General features: G+C 33.0%; 1 protein-coding gene across 11 annotated transcripts in view; it reads left to right on the top strand.

Moving 5' to 3' along the window:
* Positions 1 to 875: 875 nt before the first annotated feature.
* The window catches only part of LOC106474450 (transmembrane protein 242-like), an 11,002-nt gene continuing 2,324 nt past the window's right edge, over positions 876 to 9,553 (top strand). Inside the window, exons 1-4 of one of the 11 annotated variants that reach the window (XM_022402754.1) lie at positions 876 to 1,079; positions 1,852 to 1,882; positions 6,674 to 6,782; positions 7,881 to 8,018. In XM_022402754.1, the coding sequence (XP_022258462.1) occupies positions 1,857 to 1,882; positions 6,674 to 6,782; positions 7,881 to 8,018 (273 nt within the window). In that variant the 5' untranslated portion in view covers positions 876 to 1,079; positions 1,852 to 1,856. Of the gene's footprint in view, positions 1,080 to 1,124; positions 1,221 to 1,248; positions 1,532 to 1,851; positions 1,891 to 6,673; positions 6,783 to 7,880; positions 8,019 to 9,553 lie in introns of those variants that run through there. The other 10 variants (XM_013935144.2, XM_022402748.1, XM_022402752.1 and 7 more) reach the window with 10 other exon arrangements.

The following is a 9,553-nucleotide window of genomic DNA, read 5'->3' as shown; positions in this document are numbered from 1 at the left end:
CCTGTCTCTCTCACTGTCTAGCGCACTTATATACGACAATACTGCCTGTTCTAGAAACTTCTAAGACTCTCAACACGTGCTACCAGCGTCAATTGACTCCCGCTGTCGCACCACACTAGCGAAACTTCTAGAATATCCGTCACGTGACCCCGCTGTCGTAACACACTAGCGAATCTTCTAGAATACGCGTCACGTGACCCCCACTATCGTAACATAACAAACTGAGCCCCGACCGTTAGCTTTGTAAGTCTTTAGAATTATCTCTGTCCTTCGACTCGCAATCTGAGGGTCGCGGGTTCGAATCCCCGTCACACTAAACATGCTCGCCCTTTCAGCCGTGGGGGCGTTATAATGTGACGGTCAATCCCACTATTCGTTGGTAAAAGAGTAGCCCAAGAGTTGGCGGTGGGTGGGGATGACTAGCTGCCTTCCCTCTAGTCTTACACTGCTAAATTAGGGACGGCTAGCGCAGATAGCCCTCGAGTAGCTTTGCGCGAAATTCAAAACAAACAAACAATCTCTGTCCTACGGGAGGACTATAGATAACATAGCCTGTTTTGCAACTCTTACAAGGCTTTGCGAAATATTGATTTGATGGTCTCGTAATGTGTTCCGCTTGATTCTTATTGTTTGAAACAGTTCAGTAGTAAAACTAATTCTTTTATAAAAGCCATTTTTAGTATTCGACTATTAAGTTGTGCAGTTTTTTACAAGACTGTAACCTGCAACTTTAACAAATTTGTCAAAAATAACTTAGCTGTAATTAATTAAATATACATCATTTCACATATTATTTGTTAACATTATAAGATGGCTTGTTATATATTTTCACCCTGGAATCAGAAGGAATAAATTTTGTGTGTTTTGCCATAGCTATGTCACGATTTTTTAAAAATACATTTTTAGTGTTAGATTATAGCTGACACTGTGACGTAGGAATAAATTAGAGCTATATTTTATTTACTTTCCAGCACGTGGGAAAAGGCAAAACTTTTAGAAAAAAAAACTCACCATGCATTTGATTTCATCCTACTTAGTGCGTCAGTATTAGTATTATTTCTAATATTCGTACAGTCGGAGTACGTATGTATTACCTGATAATATTATCGATACGTAAATTACTCTCCAAGTCTTACAACGTAGTCCATCTCTGTCTCTGAGTTAAGGATAACGTCCTCCATCTCAGTTAATTTTCTAACTTAATAAGTGTAACAAATGAGGTTACGTTATTCACTTGCATTGTTAATATAGTTTATCAGTTTATGGAAATAGTTTTTTGCTATGCTAATAATAATAAGATTATTACTATCAATTATTATTTTTTTACATAAAAGTAGGTTACAATACATTACCTCAGGCTCAGGACAAAGATAAAAATATTGACATGTCTAGTGCAAAAATTACGTTCATTCAGTGTCACTATAGACTTTAAGTGTAAGAGACTAGAGAAAATATAAAAGTGTAATTTTATGTAGACCATTTAATTTAGTTTGTGGCACTTGTTCTGAAAATAGATGATGGCTGATCACATGTAATAATTATATTCATGTTTTTATAATCAAAGTAAAATGCATTGCAAAAACTTTGTACTTTTCTTGATGTCACAAACTAAGTTTATACAGGAATCCTTACTACAGTATAAGAAATATGATAAAATTGTTTATAATTTAAAGTTCCTGTAATTTGAAGAATTATATATGAAGTATTAAATGTAAAGTTAACTGTCTTTGGAAATGACACACCTTTCTGTAGATTTAATGTGTGATATTGATTTGTTTAATTGGAAGAAATATATAAACCTGGTTACTATTGGTAGAAATTGTTAAGTGTAAATATATTGCTTGTCAACAGGAAAGATGGAGAGTGACAAGAAGAAAGAAAAAATTATAGGTAAGTACCCTATGTTATATAGTAATGAAATACACAATTGTCGACCCTATGGGAGTAAACTTAATAACAGAAAAACTGAAATTTTTCTTCTTGTATTCCTAAAGAAAAACTAGTCTTGCCATACAAAATACTAAACATCTTTATGATATAACTAAATAAAAAATCAATATTTATGGCAGATGTATTTAAAATGATCAGGACTTCATTTTATACGGTTTGTATAACAGTAACTTAGGATAGACATCCATACAAACACTTTTCATGTTAAAATTGAATAATTAACATCGAGGTAAAACAAAAGTGATCATGTTACATGTATATATATTTTTGTTGTTAAACTTTCTTAAGTTGAAATTCTTGAGTCTGGCTGGGAGTTAAAGCCATAAAGAAATCTCATTGTTATCTTGTTTCTTTGAGGCCAAATGTTTCTGCAGGATAAGCCTTGGGTATTAGATGTTCATGCAGATATAAGTCAATGTCAGAAGTCAAACTATCTTTCTTCCAAGTAAAGTAGGAGATTAGGGCCAATTACGTGACACACTTATGGCAAATTATTTCATGATTTTTTATTATTTTGTATATTGCTATCAGGGCTGTATTAAGAATTTGAGATAGGGGGGGGGGGGTTATGGGGGGAGGTACCTTAGAACTGAGCTTCATATACATGTTGCTGTTGTTGTTATCCTAGTGCAGAATGACAATTGAGTTCTGAGCTTCGTACATATGTTTCTGCTGTTGTTTTCATAGTGCAGATTGACACAATTGAGTTCTGAGCTTCGTACATATGTTGCTGTTTTTCTAGAGCAGATTGACACAATTGAGTTCTGAGCTTCGTACATATGTTGCTGTTTTTCTAGAGCAGAGTGACACAATTGAGTTCTGAGTTTCATACATATATTGCTGTTGTTGTTTTTCTAGTGATACAATTGAGTTCTCAGTTTCATACATATATTGCTGTTGTTGTTTTTCTAGTGACACAATTGAGTTCTCAGTTTCATACATATATTGCTGTTGTTGTTTTTCTAGTGATACAATTGAGTTCTGAGCTTCGTATACATATATTGCTGCTGTTGTTTTTCTAGTGATACAATTGCTTATCTACACTTTATCTCTTGCAGAAAATCAAACCCCAGATTTTTAGCATTGCTAGCCCATAAACTTACTGTTGTCCCACCATGGGACCATAAATTCAGTTCAGTATTCTTTAGTCACTATAGTTTGAGCAAACAAACAATAGGTAGATAATGTATAAAGTACTAACTCTAATGTTTATAATAAGTATAAAATAATGAAAACACTTTTTTTGTTAGATTTTGTTGCAAGATGTAAGAACATGTTGGCAGAAAATTACAAAATAATAAGTATATATGAAATGACTGTTGTCGTAGAGACACAGTTGCAAACATTTGTTTTTTAAATGAGACATCCATTTTTTGGGTAATTTTTGTATTATTATTCTGTTAGTTGGGAGACCCCCTTAATCCCAGAAGCCACTTGCTCTCCCCTACAATCTAGTCATTATTGTTATACTGGTAAAGTGATAAGTCTTGATTTATAATTTTAATGTGAGAGTCAGTATAACTTCAGACTAAATACTGTTACGTCTCTGGTCGTTTGTTAATTTCCTCTAAAAATTCTCTCCGAGAAACTTCAGCGATACAAGTCCTTTTTTAATTAAAACTAGTTTATTCTTTCTCGTTACAAACTTTGTAATACACAGAATTTCCACAGTCAATACGTTTACAATCTCAATAACAAAACACACACTTTATATTGACTCGGTTATCTGTCTCTATATCTATGTATCTGCTATTATATCTCCGCTTTATTTGCCGGGCTTATATACAAAAAAAAAAAGAGAGTGCCTAAAAAAGACTAGAGTTGCCAGGAAAAGTCAAGATCCTTCGAGAATCTCATGACGTGTTACCAGCGTCACGTGACTTCCACTGTCATAACAATACTTAGAGGTATTTCTTGATTTTGTACAATCAAATTTCAGTTTTAATAACAAATGAACACCACAGCCGCCTGAATCTGCCTTAAATGTAAGTTAACTATGTTTCTCTTTTGTTTTTTTTAGGAGGTTACATGACCATTAGCTTATGGTCATTCCAATAAACTTAATGTAACTTCTACTTGTATGTTTTCATGGTTTAGTATATCTAAGAAAAAAACTGTTGTGAAGAATGGAGAAATGTTTTTTATCACTGACATTCTGTTGAAAACAAAAGATGATTTAGAAAATGATAATTAAACAGATACTTTTTCTGATATTTATTAAAAGCTGATTATGATTCTGCACTTGGTTGATTAATTAGTGACTGTATAGTATGGTGGTTATAAAAATGTTTTGTAAAGGCCCATGTACTCAACATTATGACTAAATATAATCACAATATATCACTTTATGATTCAATGTTTCAGGTGATGATTCTTATTCTAAATTATATTTTGAGTGTTTGTAATTATCATCAACAGATATAAAACTGTATAATGTAATAAACTAGTGACTTTTTAATAGTAACTTGATAAGTGGACATTATATTTATCATATTAACTGCTACTTTTGTTACTTTACTGTGTATGTTTACTCTTACAAATAAAACTTCTGATATTTATATTCTATCTGATAAATATGATGTACAAGTATATAACCAAATCCTCCATAGAATATACTCTTATAAAACTGACAATTAAAATGAAGACTTAAATAATATGTTTCTAATAAATTTCACATTTTAAAGTGCCATTGTTGCTATGTGTGTGAAGTTAGTAATCGGCTCAGACTGTAGGAACTGAGATGCGTTTTCAGAGTTGCTAAACCTAACAAAAGTATTATTATAGCATGCTAATATCGGTGATCCAGAGCATTCCTTCAGAAAATTTTCTCATTAAAACGAAGGATTTGGAGTGTGTTTGACTCTATTCTATCACCATCTTTCAAGTGATTCCATGAGTTGTTGAAAACTGTGGTTTGGCATAATATTAGTCCTAGGGTCTATTATACAAGATGAACAATTCTGCCAGGTCTTATTAAGAAGACTGTTGGTAAAAAAACTGTCATCAGAAGAGGCAGGATAAACATACCATTAAATTGTAATTGTAGTAATAATAAGAAAGCTCAACATCAAAGCTGACACAATAAATACACTGTTAAGTTAGAGTAAAGATACTGCCGAATTGTAACCTTGATATTCAGTAAGACAGCTGAACAACATAACTTACACAATAAACATAGTTAAATTGTAACTATGTATATAATCATAAAATAAAAAATATTTAAAATGCATAGGAAATTGGCTAATAAACCATTAGTTCTTGATTACGAGTGTATATTTCTAACAGCGTATTTTCAGCTTGATATATTTCAATACAGTAATTTTGTTTTTAATAGTAAAAAAACCACATACTCTTCTAATTTGTTTGTTGTAAATACTGAACCCCAACTCAATATATTAGTAAAATCTTACTGTGGAATATCAAAATAGAAAACCATTCAATCTTCCACAGAAGATGTGTAGAGTGATAATGAATGTATTTTAAATTAAAAAACACACAAAAAAACATGTCTGTGGATTACACACAGTAAGTGAAGGGGAGGTTAGTGATAACATTAAACTTGGTGAATAAAGATCTAAAAAGTTATTGTGTTGTTATTTAGAATTTTTAGTTAGTTTCTTTTTTCAGTAGAACAGTAACAGAAAGGAATTTTAAACAGTTGAAGCTGTAACTGATAGTATTTATCAAGTTTAGATCTGCTGTAAATAGTATCGGTGAAATGTTCTTTAAATTGTACACTTCTACTATAATGAAGATCTTACAACTGTGATCACCAGGGGTATTTTAAAACCCTTCACATTTTTTCCAAGTATAACAACCATTACAATCTTACCCCCCACTGCTATTCTTGTAAAGGCAACAAAATAAATGCCATGCATGATGCAGATCCCTTTTCTAATAAATAGCCCTAAGTGGCTGAGCTAGTTCTAGTGGTCAGCATGCTTATACTGTGAATATATAAGGATTCATTGTTTGTAACCCATAGCTACAAAAATGCACTACACTATTTGATCAGACAAGAATAGCACAAAGTTGATGGTAGGTTCTGTTGATTAGCTGGCTGCCTTCCCTCTTATCTGTAACTGAAAAATTAGGGATGGCTATGTGTAGGTTTCCACAAATTTCTGAAACAAAATGAGCAAACTAAGATTAGACATGCCGAGTCTTGCAGTTCATGGAATGTTTAAATCTCTCTTTATCATTTTTACATTCTGAAATTTATTTATGCAATGTGATATATTTCATGTAATGATATAAATGTTTGTTGTCTTAAATAATACAGAAGTATAAAAAGAACAATTTATTTCCTAAACTTACAGCTAGACCAAACTGCATACATAATTATGAGAAGGGTGGAAAACAAATGTAATGTTGTCAGATTACTAGACAAAATAATGATATTTTATGGTTTTATATGACATGTCATTATTTAGTGAAAAAGTTTATGCTTTTGAAATTTGTCGCATTTATTATATTTTGATTCGACAATGAAGAAAAGCACAAGGCATATAAACTTGTTTTTAAAATAAACTAATTATTATTATTTTTTTTATTCACAGAACAGCTGAATGTAATGGCTGTAGAATTTGCTCTCATAAATAGCAAACAGTGTTAATTTTGGTCTAATTTTTCTAATTCTTTTACGGGCATGGTTGAAAAACTTTAATTATCGAAATGTGAAGTTTTTATTATTATTATCTTACATTTTATGTTATCTTCAAATAATTATAGGTGGAGCTTTTCTGGCTGGAGTAGCAGGTGCCTCTCTAGTGTTTGGGTTTGGGATGACTCTGGCCATGGCTAAAAGAAAAGACCCATCTTTTTTCACAAAAGTAAGTAGTTAAAGAGGCTTCTTGTAATAGCTTGATTAATTAACGGGGCTTCTTGTAATGGCTTGATTAGTTAATTGGGGTTGTTGTAATGGCTTGATTAGTTAACGGGGCTTGTTTTAAAGGCTTGATTAGTTAACTGGGGTTGTTGTAATGGCTTGATTAGTTAATTGGGCTTGTAATGACTTGATTAGTTAATTGGGGTTGTTGTAATGACTTGGTTAGTTAACAGGGCTTGTTGTAATGGCTTGGTTAGTTAACAGGGCTTGTTGTAATGGCTTGGTTAGTTAACAGGGCTTGTTGTAATGGCTTGATTAGTTAACGGGGCTTGTTTTAAAGGCTTGATTAGTTAACTGGGGTTGTTGTAATGGCTTGATTAGTTAATTGGGCTTGTAATGACTTGATTAGTTAATGGGGCTTGTAAAACTTCACTTTTCTTCATGACATGCTTGTATATTTTCCATAGCAGGCATCGTTATTTAGACATCTTTTACAAGTTATCTTTATATTGTTAGTAGAATTTCCCTTCTTTTGAAAATAGAACAACAACTATTAATAAAGTGCTAGTTTTTTTCCTGCTGCACCAACTACATGTTGAGGTACACTCATTAGAAGCTAGCTAATTGGCTGACAAACCTTAACATCTTTCATCTGTTTATTATGCCAATCTGTACATTTGTTATATGTGAATACAAATCTCAGGTTTTTAAATTACATAGATTTTACTGAATTGCTCGATTTCTTGTTACAGTTTAAAAAGGTCTGAAAGAAATCACTTGATTTTGATACATTTACTTGTACGTAATTATGTAATTGTTTATTTAGGTTTTTTGTAGTGTAATTTCTTGTTGAAATTTAAGTCCAATTCCCTGTTATCATAACTTTCTGTTGCAATTAATCACACATGTGAATCAGAAGTGTTTCAAGAAGATTAACATTTTTTTCTGTGTAAAGCTGTATCAGAGGACAAAAGCTGATAGCTTAAGAATAAGAATCTACATTTATTTTTTTGTCTTATCAATTTGGTTTTTTACTTTTGTGTCTGATGGATATTATTGACAAGGTTGTATTCTTAGTTCCACAGTTTATTCTTATTTCTAGGGCCTCATTGGAAGCAAGGAAGCCCCAGAGAGTGGGGGAAGTTTGGCTATTCGTGCTTTGGGCTGGGGTACCTTATATGCTGTATGTGGGTTTGGACTTTTCTGTTTTGGTGCTTGGAAGTCTTTAGGTGTACAGAATGTAAGTTGTATATGCATATAGATGTGGTTTTCATCATTTTGCATTTAATATTAAGGTTTAATGAAAATAACTTCAGATTAGCAGTTTGTAATTCAGAAAATATGCACTGATTATCATATCCCTATTAGAAAAAGGCCCAGCATGCAACATTTCTGTGCCTGGAAATTGAAACAGTTTGTCATTAAAGATAGTTTTCTATAAACAAGTGGTATGCTAAGAGAGCTTTGTAACAGCCGTAATGTTGTTTAGGTTAATAATTAGAAGAAATTATGAGTGAAATTAACTATGTCTGCCATATAGAGTACTGACCACACTGTCTCCTGTATAGAGTGCTGACCACACTATATCTGCCATATAGAGTGCTGACCACACTATGTCTGCTGTATACGATGCTGACCAAACTGTCTGCCATATATAGTGCTGACCACAATATGTCTGCCGTATACAGTGCTGACCACAGTATGTCTACTGTATACAGTGCTTACCACACTGTCTGCCGTATAGAGTGCTGACCATATTAAGTCTCCCGTATAGAGTGCTGACTACACTATGTCTGCTGTATACGGTGCTGACCACACTGTCTGCCATATATAGTACTGACCACAATATGTCTGCCGTATACAGTGCTGACTACACTGTCTGTCGTATACAGTGCTGATCACACTGTCTGTTATATACAGTGCTGACCACACTATGTCTGCCCTTTAGAGTGCTGACCATATTATGTCTCCCATATAGAGTGCTGACCACACTATGTCTACTGTATACAGTGCTCACCACACTATGTCTACTGTATACAGTGCTCACCACGCTATGTCTGCTGTATAAAGTGCTGACAAGGTCTTTTGCCCAATAGCAGGGCTCATCAGGCCAGCTGGAATACATTATGTAGTAGTGGTCAAGGTGCTATTTACATCATCACTTACTTGAACACCAACTGAACTTTAATTATTATCAGTTATATTTAATGGACTTTAATTATTATCAGTTATATTTAAAGCATACATATCAGAATTAACTTTGTGATTTTTATCAACATCTAATTATTTATTTATTTTTACACTAAATTGTTTATTTTTAATATAGTTTTTAACTTTAATTAACTTGACCCATCATTCAGAAGACCCAGTAAGGTAGTCTTCTTTTTTTTTAATCCTTAAGTGAGTCAAGTGACCACAGCATCAATGGGAGAAGACTACGTTAGTAATTATAAAAACTTGTGAGTGGACAGTGCAGACAGTCCATTGTGCTTAAATCAGGGTTCTCCAGCTTCATATCAGCATGCAATTTAACAGTTTACTAACATGCACATAATTCTAACTAACAATCTAAAATAACTAACATTCTATAATTCTATTGTTATGTCAGCAGAAGTCATGTGACGCTGGGAGCATGCACGCTGGAGTTTCTAGAAGGATCATGACTTATCGGGCAACCTCACGAATGTCCCAGCGTTTCCTAGATGCCCTCTTTTTTAGTATATAAGCCGGAGATAGAGAGAGATAATTGAGTCAAGCGAACAGTAGGCACCTAAG

This window comes from Limulus polyphemus, unplaced genomic scaffold, assembly GCF_000517525.1.
Source record: "Limulus polyphemus unplaced genomic scaffold, Limulus_polyphemus-2.1.2 Scaffold7237, whole genome shotgun sequence".
In the NCBI taxonomy this organism is placed as follows: domain Eukaryota; kingdom Metazoa; phylum Arthropoda; class Merostomata; order Xiphosura; family Limulidae; genus Limulus; species Limulus polyphemus.
Note: the sequence above shows the minus strand (reverse complement) of the source record. Positions and strands in the feature narration are given on the sequence as shown.